The sequence below is a fragment of the Callithrix jacchus genome, chromosome 7 (assembly GCF_049354715.1).
Source record: "Callithrix jacchus isolate 240 chromosome 7, calJac240_pri, whole genome shotgun sequence".
In the NCBI taxonomy this organism is placed as follows: domain Eukaryota; kingdom Metazoa; phylum Chordata; class Mammalia; order Primates; family Cebidae; genus Callithrix; species Callithrix jacchus.
Genome location: NC_133508.1, coordinates 12477657 through 12502997, shown reverse-complemented (window position 1 = coordinate 12502997; position 25341 = coordinate 12477657). Strand labels below are relative to the sequence as shown.

General features: G+C 46.4%; 1 protein-coding gene across 17 annotated transcripts in view; it reads right to left on the bottom strand.

The window, feature by feature from the left end:
• The window catches only part of DIP2C (DIP2 acetate--CoA ligase C (putative)), a 387622-nt gene that overhangs the window by 244307 nt on the left and 117974 nt on the right, over window positions 1–25341 (bottom strand). For 2 of the 17 annotated variants that reach the window (XM_035252741.3, XM_035252746.3), the window contains exon 1: window positions 21944–21965. The exons of 10 other annotated variants lie outside the window; for them this stretch is intronic. In XM_035252741.3, the coding sequence (XP_035108632.1) occupies window positions 21944–21950 (7 nt within the window). In that variant the 5' untranslated portion in view covers window positions 21951–21965. Of the gene's footprint in view, window positions 1–18149; window positions 18488–21943; window positions 21966–25341 lie in introns of those variants that run through there. 5 more of the 17 variants (XM_035252742.3, XM_035252747.3, XM_054236775.2 and 2 more) reach the window with 3 other exon arrangements.

Sequence of the window (25341 nt, the reverse complement as noted above, 5' to 3'; positions counted from 1 at the left end):
CTCCTGTAAGGAGAAAGCCATTAAGTACCACAGGAACCACATCCACCAGCAGCATCTGCTAAGCCCAATCAGTGACAGAAGCAGCCAGGATCCCATGTAGCATGCACCAACTCAGAACCTGCCTGGACACCACAACCCGACCCTGATCAGTGACAGGAGCAGCTGGGACCCCATATAGCATGTACTGAACCTGCCTGGCAGCCACGACGCCGACCCCGATCAGTGACAAAAGCAGCAGGACCGCATGTAGCATGCACTGACTCCAAACCCACCTGGCACCCCATGACACCGACCATCTTGCTGAAGCTCAGCTTCAACTCCTCAGAGGCCTCTTCCAGGGGAGCCAGGCCTGCCCATTTTCCCTGGGCTCAGAGAAAGATGAGTGGCTTGGCCCGTAGTGTGAACAGAGTCAAGCTCCCATTAGCTATGCAGATAACCTCCCCAGCCCTAACCTGGGAAGGGGCCAAACACAAACACAGCCATCTTTTGCCCATGTAGGTCCAGAATTCAGCCAAATCTCTCAATGGAGTAATGACAGGTCAACTTCAGGTTCCTCATTGCCAGGCTCTGGGGTGCACCTCGGGCCACTGCACCTTTGAAATGCAGCTGTGGACTCTTCTAGGCTGCTCAATGTCACGGCCCATTTTGTTCAGACACTGTGGGCTCCTGCCACAGTGTCATGCCCAGGCTACTCCTGCCAGCATCCTCCAAGACGCTGCTGCAGCCGCTGCAATCTGGTAACAACCACTCATGGGCATCAAAGGGAGGGCTTCTCAAGTGTCTTCCAAGAGCGGTGACTTGTGCTACAGCTTCAGAAGGCCGAATCCTAGCTGAACCTGGTTCAGTCTGCAATCTAAGCCTGGTTGCTGGGGAGACACACTCCGTTGTAACTGATGGAGGCTGTCAGTGGCAGCTCTACCAAGACCAAGAACAGCAACTCATTTGAGATTTACGATCCATACTTTGATGTTTAAAAGGAAAGCATGGTGAAGTTCCAGCAGCAAAACATTTTCAATCATCTGTCACATCAAGATACAGCAGAAATTCTGCTACAATTTTAATAGGGTCTATGCAAAGGAACAGATGGGTCTATTTCAGGAATAGAACTTGCTGACTTTTTAGAAATAGAGTGAAGTCCCTGCCAAGTAAATGGCAGTTTATACTTCTGCTTTGGACACAGAGAGGGAACATTCTTCCTTATTATTCTTATACATTAACTTTAAGTATTCTGATAGACTAAGTGTATAAAATATCCAAAAATAAGTAGTTCTGTTTAGTCTACTTATTCCTTAAACGTAGCTTTCAAAAAGTGACCAACACCCCATGTCTGCCCTGGCTCCAGCCGTCTCCACGGAGACGGACAGAGCTTGGGAGATGGCCATTGTGGAGGCCTGGAAGGCCGAGCCTTTGCTAAGCAGAAGAGTGACGGGGTGAGCCATCCTAGGGAAGAAGCCCATGTTTGCTATGTTATTGATGATATCCACAATAATTTGTACTTTGCCTCCCAACAGGACCTGGGATCCATGTTTGAGCAAGCGGCGCATACCAGGGGACCCTGCACGCCACTCTTTCCCTGACTTCCCAGGAAGAGCCAGCCGCTGGGGCCCAGGGAGAGCCAGGTCTTGCCCCTCTTCCCCCTCGTCCCTGCCCCTGGCTTGCTGTGGCAACCAGCAGTGCCAGATGAACACATGTTCACATGGAACATTCAAGAGGAGCCTCTATGCAGAAATCAGCCAGGAAGCAGGACTTTGCATGTCAGTGACAGTCACTGGAATGGCTGTGCAGAATCGAGTTTTCAACAATGTGGGTGCTGCCGCTAAGTCCCTCAAGCCTTTCATGAGTCCAGAGCCACAGAGCCATTTGCTGCACTCCCACAATCTCTAAGCACCCTGCACAGAAGCCCAGTTTATCCAAAGGATCATACAATTTTGCATGCAAACGCTTGAAGTTTGGTGTAATGAATTAAAAGTTTTAAGGCACCACTTCAATTTTCCATTGATCCATTCATTCAAACAAGTGTCTCTTAAGTACTACATGTATTGAACACCGTGGAATTAGGATTTAGTCCATGCCTTCAAGACATATATATCATAAAAGAAAACATATACACTTGCAATTGTAACAGTGGTGAACAGGAGAGAATTTCACAGGCTCATCAACAAGAGCCAGGGAGGAAGCAACGGTTCATTTCCATTTGCGGTGAGTAAATGTTTCCTTGAGAAAGTAACCTTTTCTACAGTGGTATCTGCTCCTTACTGTTTAGATCTTGCTTGATAGGGTATTCAATTACCACCTTCTATGCGCTGCTTATATAAAATACATCATTGTCAAGGGAGGTTATAAATTATAAAATAACTGAAATGCTTCACAAACCCTGAGCTGTGAATGGTGTGATGTGTTCCCGTGTTCTTGAGACAGAAAGGGCAGGACTCTGGTCCCTTCTCCCCACTGCCCCATTCTCAGAGAGGGGCAGAGGCCAGGCTGCCATGCAGGCCCAGAGCTGGCTCCAGGGCCAAGACACCCGGCACAGACTCTCTGCACCCCTTGCAAGAAATACAGCCTTGGGGGCCAATCACTAAGTTACCGGCTTGAGGGAGTGAGTCTCATACAAAGTCTGTGCTTCCAAGCGCCAGGACGAAGCAGGGGCCACCAGGAAAGCTGTTCCAGGTGCTCCTGAAACCTGGGCACAGAGTCACAGCCTCGTAGGAAGTGTAGGTAATGAGGTAGCCCAAGACTGGGAGGTTGGCCAGAAGCTCAGAGGCCAGACCGGCCTGCAGGAGATGACCACTTCTCTCCCTTCATTAAAGACAGACAGTCTGGGCTTCACTTTTATATATGGAGTTAACAGTACAGAAGTATCACAAACAGATTAGACTTCATATATTTACCCCAATTATTTTTTGCATTAAAAAAATGTTTATTGCAAGTAAATCTAAATCCAACAAAAATAAGTGTAAAATTGCATGCCTATAAAATATAAACCACAATCTCTTCACCCATATGAGACAGAAAATTTAGTTTACTTTTTCTTCAATGTTTCATTATCTGCTGATTTTTGTTTCAAGTCATTACTGAGGTCTCTCCTCACGGTCCCATGAGAAGGGTTCATGGGCTCTTTGCTGTTTTATAGTTTTTAGGTTTATGAGCAGCATGATTTTCCCACACTTGTTTGCTTCCTTGATCACCAATTTTTCATAAGGATATCATTGTGTGTTGGAAAACCTAGTAACTGAACATGATTCAAAGTGAAAAGAGTAAGGACACGTTGGATACTATGACAGAGCACCCTCAGTCACCCAATCGCCCTGGGTGACCAGGTACACCCCTAATTTCCTTGTAAACCCAGCATCCGGGTATCGCTGTGGCAGACAAGACTGGCCCACAGGGCCGGGGAGGGTGGGGGCATGGGGAGGCATGAAAGCAAAGAGAAGAGAAGCCAAGTGACTCATATTTAGGAGACGTGGGTGATCCTGGGCCCCGCCACGCACACCAAGGTCTCTGGCACCTCAGGGTGTCCTCAAGTGGCCATCCACACCTTCCCAAGAGGGGGCTCCGCATGCCCCAGCAGCTGCTGCCTGTCTGTACCAGGGCATGTTGGAGGTTGCTCGGCAAACTCGACCCCCTCAGACTGAACACAGCCCTTCCCTCAAAGACCCTGTCGCTCCAAAGTGTCACTATCTCCACAAAACAAACCTCTCTCCCTCCAGTGTTCCCACCCTGCCCACTGGGGCCCGGGCCCCCCATCCTGTCCACACATCCACTTGAGGACAGCAGCACATTCCGCTGGGATCAATAGCCCCACACTCACCCCAACACCCACCACATTCAAACAACCTTTTTCTTGAAACATCAAAGGAGATACAAAAGACCACCCTAAACAAATGCATGCCTTGAAGAGTTACAGAAACACGCTTTGACCCTGACCCTGGAAGTGATCTGTGCACCCAAGTCCTTCACAACTCCCTGTCCCAACCTTCATGGTCTGTCAGACCCACACGCATGCTCGCCTCTCTCTCCATCTCACAGCCAGATTCTGCCATTTTCCTCAGCTTTAAGTCAATGCCCCAAACTTCTCATATGGCCCAGGAGCTAGCTCCCTGGTGGCCCCACAACCGCCCTCCCAGGGCTCACACAGCTTCGTGCTCCCTCCTACAGAGCTCAGGGCTGTTGGTGTGGCCCAGGGGACATGGCAAGGAGACCAGCCACCTTGACACCGGCATAAGACCGACGCTTCCATGTCTCTGGGCAAAGAAGCAGCCCTGTCAGGGACAGGCCTCGGCAGCCCCAGGGAGGGGCCCTGTGTGGTAGACCAGGCCTCGGCCCGCAGACACATAAGCACAGCATCCTGGAACAGAACTTCTAGCAGAACTGAGCCTACAGATGGTGCAGCCCTGGCCGGCATCTTCACTGTGACCCAGGGGACTGAGCCAGAACCACCCAGCAGGGCTGCCCTGAATTGCAACCTGTAGAAACTGCATAGCTGTGCGTGAATGCTGCCTTAAGCCTGTGGGTTTTGGGGTCACTTTTCACACACCAACCATGCATTTTTGGATGCGCATGAGTTCCCAGGCCGCAATGGGAACTGCTGGCCTCACCTGGGCTACTGCAACATTGCGTTTCTCTCAGAGGCAGAAACACTGCCAGGACTCCCTTTTCTTCACAAAGTAGTAAGAAGCTCACAATATAAAATTAAAAAAAAAAAAAAAAGCAATCCGCAAAATACAAGGGGAGGTGCACACACAGGCGTGTGCAGGCGTGAAAGCACCAGGGGCTGTCTGTGGGTGCCTGGTTTTTAGGTGTCTCCCTCACCGTTTTATATCTGTACCCCCACAAACAGCACACCACAGTACTGAGGGAAAGCCCCAGCGTCTCAAGAGGTACATGAGGCTCTCTACTTATGCGACAGGTTGCATATCACTACATTCTAGAAATGCGAGCCCCCCACCACTGCCAGGACTGCGTCAGGTCTACCCTGTGCTCCATGGACCAGGCTCCCTGCCAGCCCCCACTGACTTGCCCCTGAGATGGCACAGAGGCGGAGCCCCACCAGAGACCTGCAATACCTGTCATTAAATCAAACTTGGCCACGGATAAATGCGAAGATTTTTATTAAACTTGACTCTGGAACATTCATCAGAGGACTCATAACTGAATGCTCCTTTGTCCAGATGCCAATGGAGAAGGCCAAGGCACGGGAACCCACAGAGCCCAACAAGGCAGACTCAGAGCTGTGTGGCATAATTAGCACTGATTTTGTTTTGACAGTTGCCTTTTATATTCAGATTAAAATAAAAGACAAGATGCAAAAGTAGCTCACATTCTATTTCAATTCTCTGTATTTCTGTAGTAACTGGAACCCTTTCCCTCTGGTTTCCCAGCCAAGCATTAAATAGCCCAGCTGGGATAGTCTGGGCCTCTGTTGTAGAATGAGTGAGGGGGGTAGGGAGAGAGAGGAGGAGGGAGGGAGGGAAAGAAGGAGAGGGAGAGGGAAGGGGAGGGGAGGAGGAGAAACCCCGAGGGCTGGAGGGATGGCAACTTCGGGCTCCCCCTTCCATGATAACTAAGAGCTGGCATCATGCACGGAGCACCGTCGTCTGACTGGGCTGACACACTCGAGAATTAAATTAAAATGCTTAAGAAGAGGAGTAAGCACCCAGCATCTTCAGATTAGGGTAGTGTCCTGGTTTCACGTTTTCCTTACATGACATTCTATAAATTGTAAAGATAGCACATTTTCTTACTAGCCATGCTGTTCCCCCAATACTAACTATAATAAAGACTAGACAGCATCTGAGTACTGAGCATTTGTCAAGCCTGGTGAGGTAGGAATGATTTACTTTTCTAAAGAAAGAAACAGGTTATGTGATAAACTTCCTGAGCCACACAGCTGTCTCCAACTCCCGCTGCTTCCTAACCCTGAAACGGGATGGGAGGACTGGAGTCATTTGTATCAATAAATTTACCTGTATACATCTCACAGATTTTGAGATTCAACTCCCAGATCGAATCATCTCTATTCAGAAATGTATAAAGGAAGGTGCAGTTACATGACCTCGGGCTGGGGGAACAAAGGCAGGCAGGCTCGATGCAGATGTGGGGTGAGTGTGGAGGTGGATGCCTGGTGCAGGGGGGCAGGAGCACGTCCGGCCAGGACCAGCAGCACAGGGGCCACCACCATATCTTGGGCACAAGCAGCTTCTCCTCCACAGGAATCTAACCCTAAAGTGTGTTCCTGAGAAGTATGGACCACCATCTCAGAAATCAGACATGATGCAACACACTTACCTATACAGGCCAACCACATCAGGGAATCGCCAATAATTCCCATCTCACCATCAATTATTTATTTCTGGTAAATATTGATAATTGAAAGTTAACTGAGGCAACACAGGAACAAAATAATAGAAATGTCAGTGAATCCACTCCTCCAGCTGCAGAGCTGGGCTGTCTAACGATGAAACAGAAGGAATCCTGAAGAATGCAGCAAGACCCCAGACCCCACGGACCAGTTACCAACTCTCCTCTGCAGGAGAGTTAGGCCATGGGGCCAAGGAGTGGTTTCCAAGGAATCTAAGAGGTTCTCAAGATCTTCAAAGTTTAATGGGAATTGTATATTTGTATCTGAGTCACACGAGCACATTAAAAGCAAAATTTCTCCTTTCCACTAGAATTATAATGAGCTTGGGGCGGCAGCACTAGCTGTATCTCATGCTCATGAGACGTTTGGAGGCAGCTGTGCATCTAAGGTGAATCATTTTAATAATGAAAGAAGCACTTGGTCCATTGATTCGGGACCACAGACCCCATGACCAGGGTCTGCCCAGGACAAGCCTTGGCCTGGAATGCATGGTGTCCGTCGGGGTAGCACCAGGGGAGGGCCAAGGCAACCCCCACATGAGCTCAGTGTGTCCTACCCAATGCAGTTGGCATCAGCCACAAGGATCTTTTGTTTTTGTTCAGGAAGGAACATGTTTAAAAGCCTGGAGTCCTCAAAGCTCCCCACAGAGCTGGGTTAATGTGCACCTTTCTTCATGTTAAAATCAACAACTATATACGGCTGCTGGCAGCATCTCAGCGCAGGTGCGATGCTGGGCTTTCTTGCTGTCTGGGGAAAGCAGGAATTCCTACCTCCCCAGAGGCTCTGGGGTTGAGCTCAGCTTCTCCCAGGTAAGAAGCACAGACCAGCCTCCCACATGTCCCTATGTGCAGCTCCAGTCACAAAGCAGCGGTGCAGACCCTGGCACCTTGACTCGAGCCCTCACAACCCAGGCCAGAGGCGGCAGCCCAGCTCTGTGGCCATTGCCTGACAGGAGGCAGCTGCTGGGGCCACTACTCATGGTTCAGCACAGCAAGGTCCAGACACACTGGGCAAGACATCCACCCACCTGGCCATTCATCTCTAACCTAAAACAGAAAGGAATTCAGGGAGGTGTTCCCTCCCCTTGACTAACCCATCCCTCCTGTTCTCATCTCTCCCTCCTGCCCTGTCAGTGCACCCAAGTCCTAACGCCCAGTTTCATAGGGAATTTAAAAAAATGATAATTTTAGAAACTGGGAGCTACATATAAAACAAGTCAGATAAAGCAAGTGTCAACTGATCATCCACTCCATATACAGCAGAGCATAGTCCTTGGGATAAAATCCACAGGGGAGAAAAACACACCACCCATGATCAAGGTGGACAGGATGCGGGGAGCCACACAGCGGGGAGGTTTGAACAAGCCGGCATGAACACAAACTAAAGTGCTCAGCAGTGGGAAGACAAAAGCCCCACAACACCAGAGACAGATAAACACTGCTGTTAAAAAACGTCTCACTGTTAGGGCCGGCACGGTGGCTCACGCCTGTAATCCCAATACTTTGGGAGGCCAAGGTGGGCGGATCACCTGAGGTCAGCAGTTTGAGACCAACCTGGCCAACATGGTGAAACCCTGTCTCTAAAAATAAAAAATAAATAAATAAAAGTCTCACTGTTAAGAGTCCATCAAGATTAAAGTTCGTGAGTCACTTAATGTATCAGCACACAAACTTCTCAAACGCCTGAAACTCAGGGCAGTAAACACATGAATCAGGTTTCCAAGTCCACTGTTTTCTTGGATAGGCCTCTGATTCTCAGGCTGGTTTCAAAGTAAGCTTTCTGTGTTTGCCAATAACTTAATCATTAACATACTTGAAAACACACTGACTTCCAAATTAATCTGCTAATAAAATATTAATTACCACACTGGTTATCCACAGAAAAAACCATCATCTTCTGGTTGTAAAAACATTAAAATTCTAAACCCGGTGGCCATCTGAACAGCCCCTCCTCTTAGCAAGGGCATTCCAAAGCTAACCGGAAAAACCAGTTCAGGCCATGATGGGGCAGGGGTCAGATTTGCCTCATGATCCCTGCCTCCCTTCTGGAATTAGGGAGAACTTAGACCCTAAGTCTGATAGGAAACATTTATAATCTATTCTCTCTGAAGCTACTTGGAGGCTTCCCTCTACATGACAAAGCCTTGGTCTCCACAACCCCTCATCTTACATTACTCTCTTTAGATAAGAACTTAACTCTTTCAACCAACTGTCAATTAGGAAATTTTTGAATCTATCTATGACCTGGACACCTCCATTTCCAGTTGTCCTGGCTTTCCAGGACACTGGCTAACAAAGTACTCTTAATTTGGAACTCAGAGCATGGCGTGTTCCTTCTAATTCTTTCTAACTTGCTGGGTTACAACATCTGCACAAGACATGAGCGTGATGGCTCTAGCCCCTCCTTTGGTGCTGGTGGCGTGGCTCCACTCTGAGACCCTCCTGCACCAGCCGGCTGTGTGCCTGCCCATGATGGCTGTCAGCAGACTATAGTGATTCTAAAATAATCAGCAAGCTGACGTTCCCAAGGGTGCATTTTAAAGAAAAATGTGCAAGTTTTACTGCATGAAATCAGCTACATCGTTTGCTACTCCAGAGGCTTTTTCTTTTGCTTTCCCAAGGTTCTCCGAATGGTCCCGACAGGCTGCGTCTGACGTTTAAAACACAGAGGAGCTACGTCAAAGAATTTTCCCCATTCACCAACATCACCAGGACAAACTTTAAACAGTAATGATGATTTCCCTGTCTGGAAAATTGAGCTAACTTGAGGAACGCAACAGATGTGTTTGCCAAAATTGCAGGTGGACATTTTAGTAAATGAATCACTATTTCAAGGAAGATAATGGCTCACTATTCAAAGGCATGTTTTTGTCACTTTTTATATTTCAGCTTCATGCATTTGAATCATGAAGTGACAGACTCATACCTGATACGTTACAGAATCTCTACAAAATAGACAAAATTCCAATTCTGTACATTCAGTCTCATTCTTTTCCATATGCAAACTGATGGTCGTAATTTAAGTTGGCATTCCAAAAGGATTTCTAAATTAAAATGCCTTCTACTTTAAGCATTATGTGTTAAACATTAAACATTCCATTGTTAAACATTTATAACAGGGTTTGTATGGCCGGTTTTAAAGATTTCTTCCTCCCTGAAAACAAATGTTCTGTTCCTTCAGCCAGCTTTTCATATATTTAACCAATAAATGGTCCATTCTGAAATACTCCAGAAACAGAAACACATTTGCAGAGTGGACACACTCAACACAGAAATCCAGAGCATCAAACAACAGGGAACAACCAGCATGATGGAGGAGGCGGCAACATGTGAGTGCCCCTAAACACACACACAAGCCTGGCTGCTTAAAAGGAACAAATATAGCTCGATATGCCTATGTGAGCATTGACTTGTCTGACCTTATCACACTACTGCCTTGCAGAATCCTCCTAGCTGAGCAGGAATCTTCCTTGGAGGTTTTTCTCCCTTACACTGCCTGCAGGTGCCCACTGGGCTCCTGGGGCGGTCTCCTGTCTTTGTTTAGAATATCACAGTATCTGGAAGTCTGTCTGATCCCAAGTCAGAGCCTTGTTATCACTCAGACACCATCACTCAGGGCTCGTCGGCCACCTCCAGCTAACGCAGACTGTTCTGCAGGGCCCTGCAGGCAGGCCTGCTGCATCCATGCTTTTAAGGTTGGGGCTGCCGATTTTCAAGCACAGATGCAGACTAACATATTCATAATGACTGAAAGCAACGCCAACTTTTATGTTCCTTCCGTAATGGTGGTAATAATAATGGCAGCATTTCCCCCATCCTTAAAAAAACCTCCTAATAGCCGTTGTATTCCACCCCCTTCCTTAAAACTAATAGAATTTACCAAACTAGGTGGAATCAGTCTTCATGAGAAAGTGACAAATCAGTGTTCATGCAATGGCACAGTACCTGGGCACACAGCGTAGGTCAACATCCCAAACTAACCACCCATCACAATATTCCCAACTTGCAGGAAAGCTAGAAAAATCAGATTTAAAATATATCTAATTATAGCAAAATTTCACAAAAATAACAATGAAAATCAAACAGAAACCAAAGTTTCTGAGGAAACTAACTTTGTTGGCCAAGCAAGGAAAACCATTAACCAGTGCTGAATACATTGTTTATACTTCTAGCAGCCAAAGATGTGTCCAGAGGAAAAGAGACTTTGAAAGATTATTAGCCTTTCGGTGAGAATGCTTTCTTAATAAGTTCATACTACTAGGCTCTATCAATAGTCAATTAAGAAACAAGGCAAATTATTTTGAGTAGTTTTCCTTAGTTCTTAATGTGTCAAAAATTCCAACACTGCTAAGGTCGTTCATTCAGGGAATCGATGCTGAATTTGAAGGAACTGAAGAATTAAAGTCTATGAATAATCTGAATGGATCAACTATCTAAGAGAGTATTTCAAAGCTGAGAAAACACTAATACCACACAACCTGAAGTGGAATCTGCTAAAATGTGTCATAACTAAGCAGGCAAAAAATATGGAACAGAAAAAGATTTAGGTGAGCAAATTCTCAGACCTTGTGAAAATCCGAAGTGTCTGAGTCCATGGTGCTCCTCTCATTACTCACTGGCAGGCCATCGGTGGAGAACATTTCCCGCCTTGTGTGTGGCTGAGGCAGGACTGTGTGAACATCACTGGCCCTCCTGGACATAGCCATCGTCATCTCCTTGCTCTCTCCGGCCCACAGCTCCATCTCCTCAATCACGGATCACCCACCCAACGCCCTGGCCCAGATGCCACCTTAGGGTGGTGAGGGGTGGTTCCAGGGCCTGACTCATACCTCTCAGCCACAGGCCTGATGTTCGCAGTCTTAAGAACCATCGTTCCACGTATTTTCTCCAGGGACAGGGGCAAGACTGGTAACTGTTATTCCATCTCAGCCAGAAGCAGAGGGCCAAGTGCAGCAGAGCTAAGGGTAACCACGCAGAAGCCGAGTGCTATGTTCTGATCCCAGGTCTGCTGCTCGACTCTGCGGTGTTTTGCCTGTCTCCTTTTGGCCTCCATTTCCTCATCTCTATCATGGGGTGAGAAACATTCCCACCTCAGCAAGTTTCTATGAAGATTCAATAAGCCAATATGCCCAAAGCACTCAGCACAGTGCCCAGCATACACCATGCACTGCACAGAAGACAGCTTACATGGAAAGCTGCATGGAACACCAGCCACCTTCACCCAGTGCTCTTCCCATCTCAGAAAAAAACACACAACACGTGAGCAGAAACTGGAAAATGACAAATGTCTTCCCAGCCTGACCTCCTGACTCACTCTCACACACAGTAGAAATCTTTCTTTTCTGTGTTTGACCACCACCTTTACAATATCCAAGCAAAACCGCATTACAACTCAGTGAGTTTAACATCTACTGAAAACCTGGCAAGGATGAATAGAAAGAACTTCTCTGGTCCCCTTCGCTACCATCAATTTCCCTTCCTGTATTCAATGGCAAGCCACCAGGTACTGCAGGAGAGGGCAGTGCCATGGCTCCCCTAATCAGTTAGGAAGTCCTCTATGGAGCCCTTGCCATAAGCCTTGCTCTAGCCTGGACCACCTCTGGTCAGTATCAGGGCCTCCAGTGAGCACAGGCTGGAGAACACATCCATTCTGTCAACAGACTAGGTATAAACATCCTCTCTGTACAAAGCATCATGCTGACATTTGTACGTATGCAGCATTTAAGTACCTAAAGAGTACCACCCTTCCAGAAGTTTAAATTCAGTTGAGGAAACATAAGACTCCTAAAAATACGAAACAGTATCTGAGTTCTAAAAAAGAACCAAACACACACACTTGTAATACAAAGTCAAACTTTCAAAAAATACACATTTCACATGCAGTGAAACTGTCAGCAACTACATTTTAGCCCTTTTTAAACAAGGCATATGAGGAGCAATCAGTTTTTCCAAACGTAATCGATGGCATTTTCCACAGACTAACCCAACTTCACCTAGAATGTAAAACCACAGAATTCACATGTGCTAAAGGAGTAAGAATGTAAAATGGTACATTTCCCACTTGCCACCGGTAAGCTTAGTTTTTAAAAAGTGTACCATCAAATGCACTTGAAGTTTCAAACTCCTGCAACTGCCCAAAACCCAAGAATAAAAATGTGTGCTTATAGTCACATAAGAGTAGAGTGCAGCAAGGAGACTAAAGCCAGAGTTACCCTCCCAGGCTAGCGCCCTGCTCTGACCTACGGAACGGTTTAATAACTCAGTAAAAACCTGCAGGAGTTACCCTCCCAGGCTGGCGCCCTGCTCCGAGCTATGAGCTGTGGAACAGTTTATTAACTCAGTAAAGCACTGCTGAGTCCGAGGGTGGAAGGTAACCACTGACCAGTACTTCTCACACGTCGGGAAGCAGGCAGGCCCACGGTGGGTGCCCAGCTGCAATTTGCTGTTTCAGATCCACCTCACCTGCTCTCCTGTGAAGGGCTGCGTTCAGACACCTGATGGAACCCTGACGGAGAGGGGCAGATTCCAAACCCACCAGAAAACAAACAACTCTCTCAACACTGGGACATACTCTAAGAATAGAAGCTTTAAAATCAATGTCTTCTGATAGGACTTTTTGACTTTAAGATCTTCGGTCCAAAAAGAGTAATCGCTTACATTTTTGAATGTTTAAAGAAATGTAATTTTTTTTTTTTTTTGCCCGTTTTAAAAATGTAATCATAGTTACCATTTGTTAAAAGCCTGGCCAGGAATCTCACCAACACATTTTTCAGGTGACCCTGGCGGGGAAACCGTGCTGTGTCTTCCTCAGAAGCCATGTTACTGCAGCCAGTTCACCTGGTGCACGTACCACTGTCCCGTCAGAGGTCCCATGAAACCCTGGACCATTACAGCTGCCCTTCCTCTCAGGGAGCACACACCACAAACAAGCAGCGCCAGCATGTCACACACTGCTGTTTTTGCAGTTCACTTAGACTGACGCTTACACATTCCAATAGCAAAACAGACGCCGGTGCTGAGAAGACATATGTCAGCACCCTCTCCCGCCCTCTCCAGCAGCGAGCGCCCATGGGCCCCAGCACACAGAAGCCCAGGCTTTCTTCACAGCAACCGTGGCCAGGACTTTTTGAGTCTTGCCATAGAGGCAGTGTTTTCAAAGACAACAGCAGCACCTCTGAGGGTCCCAAGAGGGTACAGCAGTGGCCCACAGCTGCTCCAACTCAGGCCCATGTGAGAGATGGCGTGGCTCACCATGTACCATGCAGAGCAGCGTCTGTGGCTGCTGTGATGCACAGGTAGCGTGCCACTGAGGCATTTCATCCACAGCACATACTGCATCTGAACCAAGGCTCAGAGGAGAGAAATCCCATTCCATAAACCATCAGAGGCCAAGGGAGCCATCTCAGAACTGATGTTCCATGGCTCGAATCTCTTTGAGATGAACTGACCTATTCAGAAAGGGAAAAACAATTCTTTGTAATTGGAAAGAAGCTAAATGTTAAGACTCATTGGGTTGCACAGAGCCCAGATCAGTGTCATCTGAGAAGCTGGAACCGCATGTATCCAGGGTATCCAGGGTCCCATCTCAGAGCCGCCAAATAAAACCCAACTGTGATGGAAGGATAAGTACCTGTTGTGTTTTTTGTTTTGTTAGGTTTTTCTCTTCTGTTTTTGAGAGGGAATCTTGCTCTGTCACCCAAGCTGGAGTGCAGTGGTGCGATCTCAGCTCACTGCAACTTCCGCTTCCCAGGTTCAAGCGATTCTCCTGCCTCAGCCTCCTGAGTAGCTAGAATTATAGCCGTGCACCACCATGCCTGGCTAAATTTTAGATTTCACCATGTTGGTCAGGTTGGTCTTAAACTCCTAACCTCATAATCCTCCTGCCTTGGCCTCCCAAAGAGAGGCACCTGTTTTAACAGCCACCCTTGCTCCCAGCCACAACACAACTGAAAGTCAGCAGATAATTAACTGAACTGTTGAATCTCTTAATCAGAAAAGATTTCCTAAATCATCTGAATATTTCTGCCAAACAAACATTCTCTTTGGCTTACAAGCCACGAGCACCAGTCAGCATGACATAGAGAAGGCTGTTTTTTTTGAGACAGAGTCTCACTCTGTTGTCCAGGCTGGAATGCAGTGGCATGATCTTGGCTCGCTGCAGCCTCCACCTCTGAAGTAACTGGGACTATAGGTGTGCACCACCTCACCCAGCTATTTTTTGTATTTTTAATAGAGCTGGCACCTCACCATGTTGGCCAGGCTGGTCTCGAACTCCTGACCTCAGGTTTCCACCCGCCCCAGCCTCCCAAAATGCTGGGACTGCAGACATGAGCCACCACACCAGGCTAAGAAGTTTCTGATAGAGGCTTAGGGGAGGCTCCTGTCCCATCCGGGGGCATCCATGTCCCACCCAGCTTCCCACACTGACAATGCTCAAGGCATCACAGCAAGGGCAGCTGCATCCCCGCAGTTCTCTGTGCTAAGGCCACAGCTGCTTGAGCTGTCACCGTCCTGGAGCTGCCACTCAGCCTTGTCATGCTGGCACAAGCACAGCAGAAACCACCAAGCCCCCAGGAGGAAGGAGTGAGGTCCAGGAGAGCGAACCAGGAGAGAGGGGTGCAGGTCGGCCCAGAAGGCCACTACGTTAGTGAGTTCGCACACCTCAAATACCTCTCACATCCATCCGTACAGGGAGGGGATGGAAGCCATTCAGAACCCATGGCACTTTCTCTAACAAGGAGTGAAAATATCAGAGCTAAAATTCTACCCTAGTGGGGAGATGCTATTCAACAAGTTTCATAGACCCAAATGGGAGCAAGAGAAACCAATTGCACAAGATAGGTAGATGGAAACGAATCAGAAATTCAGCTGTGAAGCTTTCAGAAAAAACGTGAATTGATCTGCACAACGGCTGTGGCTCTGCCCAATCGTTTCTGCAAATGTCTCCCTGTGATGAGCCATCTTGGAGCCTTTCAAGACAGTATCAAAATCAAAATGCCAAGGAACATTTGTATTTTAGACAACCTGCAACAGTACAGAAATGAGCAGGGGTGCCAGAGAGTTAGTTTGTTTGAAATAAATTACAGCATGAGGGCAGCTGCTTCTTGGCTGAAGCAATGAAGTGGGCTCCTGCTCACTGTTGGGGAGACCAGCTTTCAGTTACAACATGGTCAAGGGTCTGCAAACCACGATTCCCGAGCCATAGCCAGGAAACCAGAAGTGATTTTTGCACTTTAAAGGTTTAGCAAAAGAAAAAGAATATGCAGAGACTTCTGTCCCACAAAGCATAACACATTGTTACCCTGCCCTTTACAGAAGCTTCTAGCTTAGGTGTCAGCTACAAAGTGTTTCTATAAAATCATGTCATTGATTCTCAAGCGCGCCAGGAAAAGTCACACTTCTGAACAACCCTCAATGGAGATGCACCATCCTGTATTTAAAACAGATTTGATTTTTGTAAAAGCCAAAACAGGGTAGGTAATTCAGCTAAGTATTATCGTAATACAATTTGAGATACATAATGATGTGTGACAACAAAATAACCAATTGGCATTCCTGTGTGAAAATGAACTGGTTCAAAGTCAAATGCAAACCAACCAACCAAAGCAGATTTGGGCTCTCAAAGTGATCAGTGAAACTGGGAATAACATTCAGTTAACTGATACTCATTTGCTTTATTACTTAAAAAACGAAACAAATACCACTACACAATCACTCCTTAATTTAACTACTGCTGCAAAATAAAGTGGAGAGACTTCTTACTGAAAGGCTAATAATCAACCATCATCACCATGAATAGACTGCTGTGCAGGCTCAGGCCTCCCACCCTCAAAGACATGGAGAGGGAGGAGAGGGGATTGTCAAGAAGAAACCAACGTGGCAACCATGACCTAGTCAGCTATTTTACCCTCACACCTTTCTTCCCGACTTAAAATTCTGGAGCCATCTGGGCCTTATCTTTCTATGTCAATAAGTCAGCAAGTTCTGGAAGCCAGACATCTACAGTGCTTCTGGCAGCCACAACCTCTGTCTTCCCCCATGTTTTGGGGTCCCATCAGCTCACCCCTGGATAGTTTCGACAGCCTCCAAGCTCCAGCTCACCATGAATAGAGCTTGCACTCCACGGACTGAAGTATACCAAGAGCCACTCGAGGCTGCCACTCCCATGACCAAAGGCTTTCAGAGACAGTCACAGCACTGCATGATTCCATGCAGCTTCATCAGGCACCACATGGCTCCAGCATTCCATCGCGCCTGTCACTGCCACCATAGCTATGAGTCTATGACGTGCCAGGAAGGGACTATATGGATCATCTCATTTAAGCATTACAGTGTCAACAGGTAGATTTTGTTGTGCCTGATTTATGGATCAGGAAAGTTTTAAAGAGGCCAAGCACAGGGCCCTGCTGACACAGGAGGAAGCCCCGCTAAGGCCTGGGTGTGACCCCACCCCACTCTCCCTGGGTCCCAATGTCCACTCCTCCCAGTAGCCCCACAGAGGCCTGGGTGTGACCCAGCCCCATTCTCCCAGAGTCAAAAGGTCCACTCCTTCCCAGCAGCCACACAAAGACCTGGGCCTGACCCCACCCCACACTCCCTGGGTCATAACATCCACTCCTCCCCAGTGGAAGCCTAATCCTGGGTCTGCCTGAATTGCTGCCATTCCTAAGACACGACCCATGTCTCCCCACCTCGTTCTTTATCCACTTCCCACAGCCCAGAGGCGTGTGCACTTCTACCCAACCAGCCGTTGCACTTCAGCACCTGCATCTGACACATCACTTCAGCCAAAAGCTTCTCTCAAACCTCCCCTCCAACTGCTGGTCACACAGGCCTGTGCCCATCACCTGTACCACACAAATTCTCAAGTATTCCTGTATCACACTGTCCAACTGATTAAAGTCTGCTGAGAGGAGGAACCTGTGTAGATAAATGCACATCCTACTTCACTCCCAGAACACTGCCTTGCATGAGGCAACCGACTCACAGCAAATTCAATTCATCCCAGTATTTCCATTCAAAGAAACGCAGAGCATAAGGGCTCTGGTAATAATTAAAAGTATATTTCATTAGTCACCTGAAATTCCATGTACTGCTGCAACACCAGCATTCCTACCTCAATGGATGTTATTCTTCCAGCACACGACTCCCCGCAGGCACTGCAGGCTTCCCAGCACCCCACCCCAGCACTGGCCTAAGGACAAGACAGTGTTGCCTCCAACAACTAAAGGATCTGAAGCTGGCCACCTGCTCTGTAGAATAATGGAGAGAGATGTTATTAATCCCTGACATTTCCACGGACAGGCCACTCGGCGAAACTGGGAAGAACGCCACAAAATAGCACCCACAGGGAGGAGCACTTCTCTCTCCAGCCTGACAGCAAACGGCAGCTGAGCGATCGCTTCAGGATAACTGTGGAGTACATCTAAGGTCTGCAACAGCCACGACGAGGGCCAACTCCCCCAATCCCACTTCCTGAGACTCAGCCCTGCCAGGCCACCTCTCCTGGAAGATCAGCTCCAACGCACCCCGAGAAAGAGTTGGGAACTAGCTCCATGGCTCATTTCCCAGGATCCCACCACCACCCTTTATCCTTTCTCTTCCCTCTCTCTTCCTCCATCCCTTCTTCACTCCCACCCTCCCTCACCCCTTTCACTTCCCTTCTCTCCTCCTTCTCTCCTCCCTCATCTCCTTTCTACCATGCACCTTCCTCTCCTCCATCCCCCTCTTCACTCTCATCCTCCCTCGTCCTTTTTCACTTCTCTCCTTTTCCTCCTCTCTCCCCCTCATACCTTCCTCATTGCACTTCCCCATCCAACTCAGCCAACGTATTCTCAAGTCAATAGACAGTTTTCTTTCACTTGGTGTTTTTGTTGCAATGACTTTTTAACAATGAATGGAAAAAAAAAAAACAATGAATGGAGATCTGTTTTGGACTATCTGGATGGCCACCTAGTGACCAGCTGCTTCCCTGTGTGCTTCATGTCCACTCAGTGTCCTCATGACACCAGTGCCCAGCAGCACAGCTGTGATCAGGATGTAGAAGAGGCATCCTGCCCAAGAGGCCCTGCAAAGCCTCCACAGCAAACTGGAGCAAGGCCCAGCATGTTAGGGAGAGCACCATGCCCATGATGCAAGCAGTTCAGCTTCTAAAAACTGCCCATTGACTGTGACTTCCTTTGTATCCATGGTTACAACAGAACTGTAAGCATTCTGGAGTATGTTTTTGGTTTCATGTTTGCAAATTCTAAGCAACATTATAATAAAAGTCACTGAACTCTGCCCCTAAGGCTCTAGGAGTGTTTTCCTCTCTGAAAGGAGCCCCTTCCAGGACTCCAGATTGAGCGACAGCCTTCGATCACAGTTATTTCAGTGGTAACGGGTCGACTCAGCCTGCAGTGAGCTGGGGCCTCCACAGCCTCACGGCTCCACATGCCAGTGTTCTAAGGATCACACGTGTGCAGACAGCACCTGGCATGTGTGCAGCAAGCTTGGCTAACATGCCCAAAACATCTCACTCATACCCGCTAGCCACACCTCTTCTCTCAGCCTCCATGGCGTTTCACTCTGCCTTTATGTTGCTGGGGACTATGCATCCTGAGCCACACAAAAATTCCTCAGCTCCTTCAGGGCAGGGGGCTGCATCTCTCCACCTCGGGGCCCCCTATTCCAGACAGCACAGGATTTGCAAAGTGGGCGAGTCTAATGTTCGTGACACTTTCTCAATATTCCTTTCACATCACTCCAAAACCAAAGAAGTAGACCAGCTTCTTACTGAGACTATGAGGAAAATATTTGTTCTATTATTTGTCACTTAACATAATACTTGTGAAGAATGTGACTTTAAATGTACACTCTAAGAACCCAAACTGTGAACATTCTGCTCCAGTGACTGTATTTATGGGTTACAAGGACAAAACTTCTCCACGGTAGCCAAAAAATAAGTGAATGCTCTTTTTTAACATAACCTCCACTCATCTGAAAGTCACAGATACAGTTTTTCCTTTATAAAAGATCCAGTGATCCACAGGCCAGGTTTAATAACACGTGGGTCCAGGTGAGAAAATGACCCGTCAGTGTCCCTCCCGGGAAAGCTCCACAGAGCTGCCTCCCTTAAAGACCAGGGCAGCCAGGAAACCACGTTCTCCAGTAAATGATAGTCAACAGGATTCAGTTAATAAGCTGCTATAAGACTGCGATCTCCCACAGCAGAGAGAGCCTCTCAAGAGTCAAGATGTCCCCACTCCCTGAATTTCCTACAAAGAACAGGGCACGCTACCCAACTGTGGACTAAGGCAGTTAATAAACGTGTTTTCAGGAAACAGCAGAATCAACCCACAAATGAGAGGTATCATTTTCCTTCTAGGAGGGAAATGCTACAAAGCATGTACGTTGTAGCACGTAAATGATTTCTTTGGGTGTTCCTATGTCTGTTGTCACATGCAGCACATAACCTCAAAAGTCCAAGTTCTGTAACTCACATCCCAGGAGGTGGAAAATCATTCCTAATTTTAGCAATCAAGTAAGAACCTGATCAAGAGATGCCTACTTGTTCTGGAGTCTAAGCAGCAATATATTGCTGCAATATAATGAACAACAGGGATGATTAATGAAGAAAATTTCAATACTAAAAAAAGACTAAAACATAATTGGATTTATTCTACTCTAGTTTAGACAGAGCAGCCAGGCAGTTCACCCATACATTATTATTATTATTGTCATTGCTATTATTTGTTTCTGAGACAGGGTCTCACTCTGTCAACAAGGCTTGAGTGCAGTGGTGTGATCTCCACTCACTGCAAGCTCCACCTCCCAGGCTCAAGCGATTCTCTTACTTCAGCCTCCTGAGTAGCTGGGACTACAGGCATGCAGCCATTATGTCCAGCTGATTTTTATGTTTTCAGTAGAACTGGGGTTTCGCCAGGTTGCCCGGGCTGGTCTCAAACTCCCAGGCTCAAGCAATCTGCTCACCTCAGCCTCCCAAAGTGCTGGGATTACCAACTGTGAGCCACCACACCCAGCCCTTTTTTAAAGTGATTATGTGCTTCGGAATCTTGTAGGTACTTTTTTTTTTTTTTTTTTTAAGAACAAGCAGAGTAATTCCATAAGAAACCACTAACAGAGGTTTTACACATCTCAAAACTCACAACTGAAATGCTAAGAATAAAGTGTATTTTATTCACAGAAGCAGCATTCTTAAAGTCCTATAAAAGTGATACCGTGGACACACCACCACCAGTGCACAAACTGAGATGTGGTGGGACTGCTTGGATTTCCCAACTCATTGTGAACAGTCCTCCTGTTACTTTCCTCAGTGGGGACACTTTATTCTGCTTTCTACTCAAATTAAGTATCTTGCAAGGGAGCTGAAGAAAACTGAATAGCAGATTTTAAAACTTCAATGCTTTTCTCAATTTAAGCCATGTTATAATGCATTTTATTGACTATGTGGTCAATATTAAATTCAATACCTTGTATCAATAAAGAGATTATCGTTTTAGCAATAAGGCTTTTTCTCTTATATACAAACATCTGTAACTTAAGCTAGTAAGCTGGGCATTTCACAAAAATTTTGCGTAATTCCCAGCACAGATTTTAGCAAAATAAAAATCCCTGGCCGGGCACGGTGGCTCACGCTTGTAATCCCAGCACTTTGGGAGGCTGAGGCGGGTGGATCACGAGGTCAAGAGATCGAGACCATCCTGGTCAACATGGTGAAACCCCGTCTCTACTAACAATACAAAAATTAGCTGGGCATGGTGGTGCACACCTGTAGTCCCAGCTAGTTGGGAGGCTGAGGCAGGAGAATTGCTTGAACCCAGGAGGGGGAGGTTGCAGTGAGCCGAGATCACGCCATTGCACTCCAGCCTGGGTAACAAGAGCGAAACTCCGTTTCAAAAAAAAAAAAAAAATCCCTGTTACCTTTCCACAATTAAATAACCAAGGATAGGAAATTGCATGGATACAATAACCATTCCATTATTTTATATACACACACACAAATGAGAGTATGCTCTGGAAAACAGTATTTCAACATGCTAACGATGAAGCAGAGGAATTCCTCAGCAGACAGTGTCATGTGGCATGTGATGAATAAAGTACTCTGGCCCACACCCAGCCGAGTTAAATGGAAATGCGGGAAATGTATTAGTGACCGTGGCGGGGCACCCTGATAGGCCCCAGTCCAGGAAAGAACAGCTAACACCTGGCTTCTTCATGAGAAATCCAAAACATACACAAGAGACTTTGATTCTTTGAAAAACAATCTAACCCCATACTAACCTGACGCTCCCATTGACAAAGTTTGCCATAAACACAGAGGTGTTAATCCACGCCCTGGAAAATCAGGAACACGGTATATACACGACATTTTAAAACACTCAATGCTGACAATATCTTAAATGCGCTATGATACCACAGGTTTTGTGCAGGACTTCAAGCATCACAGCCTGATTACCTGTCCCGGTGCTCAATGCTTTATGTGTGCAAGGCCTGCAGTTACAATTTACTGGGCTTAATGTGATTCAATCTGTCACAGAAGAGAGCTATGAAGTTTCCTTAATTCCACGCAGATTCTCAGGTTTACCTTCCATGAGTGAGTGCTCCGCCCATGAGATAGCAGCGGGAAGACCCAGGGAAGGCCCAGGAGATGCCAGGCACTCACGAACTGGTATCAATCAGTCCACTGGTCTTGGTTTAAAGGAAAACAGAAAAACAAAAAAAAGGAAAACAGAAATAAGAAGGAACTAAAAGCGCTCACTATATCTAATATCACAATGTTCTTAACTCTACCTTAGCCAAAAATAAAAGTGGAAAAGCAAAACAACTCCAGGGCATGATTACAATGCCAATCTGAAACATGGAATTGCTAATACTTAGCAAAGTTGACTGTGGGCGCAACTAATATACATATAAACACTGGTTTAGCAAAATCCAGTCTCTGTGATTACCTTTAAAACAAGTAAAATTCTCATCTGAGGATCATGTACACTAACTGAAGTTTTCAAATGCAGGGATTGGTAAACTCCAGGGTGTATGATTTCTGCCACACACGAGGGAACCAGTGAGACAGGAGCTAGAATCAAGTGTGCTTAGGCCATCCTAGGACAGAAATTCAGCCTCTGCCAAAACAAACTCAGGAGCCTGTCAACTTCAACAGTGAGCTCTGCTTCAGAGAGTCAAGATGATGAAGTCGCAAAGAGTCTTCTCCCTCCTATGGGCATGTGTAATCCTGGCAAAAATAGCTCAGCATCATCAAAAACCGGAAAAGAACACAAGCCTCCCAGACGTCATGTCCAAGAGAAGGAGGAAGCAGGGCCCAAGGTTGCTCAGCAGAACTGTTCCTGGAGGGGAAAAGAACCAAGGAAGTCACAGGAGAGCAGGGCGAGCAATAGCGGCTTCCGTTGTCTCGCTGCAAGCCGGGCCTCAGCCAGGGGCACAGTCTCATCCAACTGGACTGACTAGGAAGCTCGAGGAGTCACAGAGAACTCAATTTAGGGTCATCTTCGGATGTGCAACAATGGAAAACCATCTCACGTCACCCGCTCCTCTCCTCCACAGTAATAGCTGAGCTCACGCTTTTAGGACTGCAGTGGCTTTGCGTCTGTCACATCCCCCACTTCCTCCCTTATGCAGATGCTATTCCTGGACGCAGATGCCCATCCCTGTGCTGCTCCTGAAGCCGCATCTGTTGCCATGCAGCACAGTGACCAGGAATTCACCTTTGTCCAGGAGAGGCAAATGCAGAGTTCACACATTCTTACACAGGTTTGCTGGCCAAGAATCTAACCACACTGTCCTATTCCAGATGTGCTGGCACCAAGCAGAATGTCAGATAGCCAGCATTTATGAATGGGATCGATGGGGTTTCTTCTGGAACTCCCAGGTGGCTGCACAAGGGAGGGAGCTGTCGCCCAGGTTATGATCCTGAGCCAAAGCAAATGCCACAGACCACACCACACTTTGGTCCTTACCAACACTTGACAGTTGCTTATTTGTGTGTTGAAAGGCAGTGTTGGGGGCACAGGCATCAGACAGGCCTGGTCTCCACCATGGGACAGCAGTGACTGCCCACAAGTCCCTTCCTAAGCCCTGGCCTGCCCATCTGGCGTTCATTCAGTAACAATGCTCACCTCATAGCACTGCTATGAACACTAAATTAGCCGGCACACAACTTCCCCAGCACGTATATACACACCCAGATTCATTTCAATTGTGCTTTCTACCCCAATTTAATACGACCAAATGCTGTCACTGAGACAGAAGAACCAATGTTAGAACAGAAGGTTAGGCTGGGCATGGTGGCTCATACCTGTAATCCCAGCACTTTGGGAGGCTGAGGTGGGCAGATCACTTGAGGTCAGGAGTTGAAGACCAGCCTGGCCAACATGGCAAAACCCCATCTCTACTAAAAATAAAAAATTAGCCAGGCATGTTGGCATACACCTGTAATCCCAGCTACTTGGGAGGCTGAGGCATGAGAATTGCTTGAACCTGGGAAGTAGAAATTGCAGTGAGCCAAGATCACACTGCTATACTCCAGCCTGGGTGACAGAGTGAGACTCTATCTTTAAAAAAAAAAAAAAGAAAAGTCAAAATGAAAACTAATTGCCAATATCCAGACTCCATTTATTCAAAATATAAAATTAATTAGCTGGTACTTGATCAAGTTATTTTTTTCTTCATTACAATCCTGTGTATCTAACACTGCTCAAAATGTTTACGTTTGAACATACCTTGAGGGTGACTGACAAAAAAACACAGTGCATGTATTTCATAAGTGAGCAAGTTCCAGTAAGGCTACATCCTGCTATAATTAATCCTTTGACAACATAAAACTGAGCCATTCTCTGACATAGCACTGGCACACAGTACAAGAAGAATGACCTCCAAGTAAGTAAGTTGCTAGATTTAGAAAACACATAAATACAGTTTATTGCTAATTCATCAGTAATTAGCAAGAATTTAAAGGAAGAAAAAGCATCAGGACTGTAACTAGGAATAAAGGCAAAAGTTAACATGAGAAATCAGTCACATTTAAATCAGTGCCCTTTCTATGTGGCCATAACAGTTTGTACACCTGTTGTTTATACTTTACCATGCTAAGCTGTCACCAAGCTCTCTATGAAGGTGGTAAGACCTTCCCGAGTCACAGAGCCTCGTATTCCTATTTAAACCTGAAACAGCCAACAACATGCTTAGCACGCAGTAAGAACTCTGTGGATGCTCGGGAATATATGCCAGGGTGAAGGGTCCCAGCCCTGCCATCAGCCTGCTGCTTATTAAAAGTATCAAACAAAGCCCTGCCTTCAAGGTGCTCAGATCTAACTAGCACAAGATTTTTCTTTTAATATGAAAAGTTAAATAACTATGAGAAAAGACTCTGAACACCTATGAGAAACATAAGGCGACCAAATAAGGTGAACTCAGCTGAGACTAAATCGGAGATGGTCTTTTAACCACAAAAGAGGAAAGAACTGAAAAACCTTTTAGAAAGATGTGAGCAATTTCTATTTCTCCACGTTAGAACCTGGAATTTACCTTTGAGACAGACCATCCTTCTGTTCTGAAAAATCAGATTATTCTTGCAATTGTCCATCGGGATGGAAATTCCCAAAGACATAGAAAACAAAGTACTAATTTTAAAAATCTGAGAAACTAACTACAATCTTAGGTTTGAGATTTCTTATTCTCAAATTCCAAATTTGGAAATGTTTTGTACAAAGTTCCAATTTCCCCTGTTTACTTGAAACCTCTCTACTCTTTTGTCCTAAATATCTTCTTTCTCATCCTTCCAAACAGTACCTGAAAATGAACTTACACATCATTTTCAACTTTAAAAAAGAAGAACTGCGTTTGTCACAAACTGTTTATATTTGCAAAGGTAGCAGGGATTTTGCTATATCATGAAGAAGAACAAAAAGCAGTAGCTACTCCACAAATAAAGAGAAACAGTATGAGCACATTTCCTGATGAATGGCAATT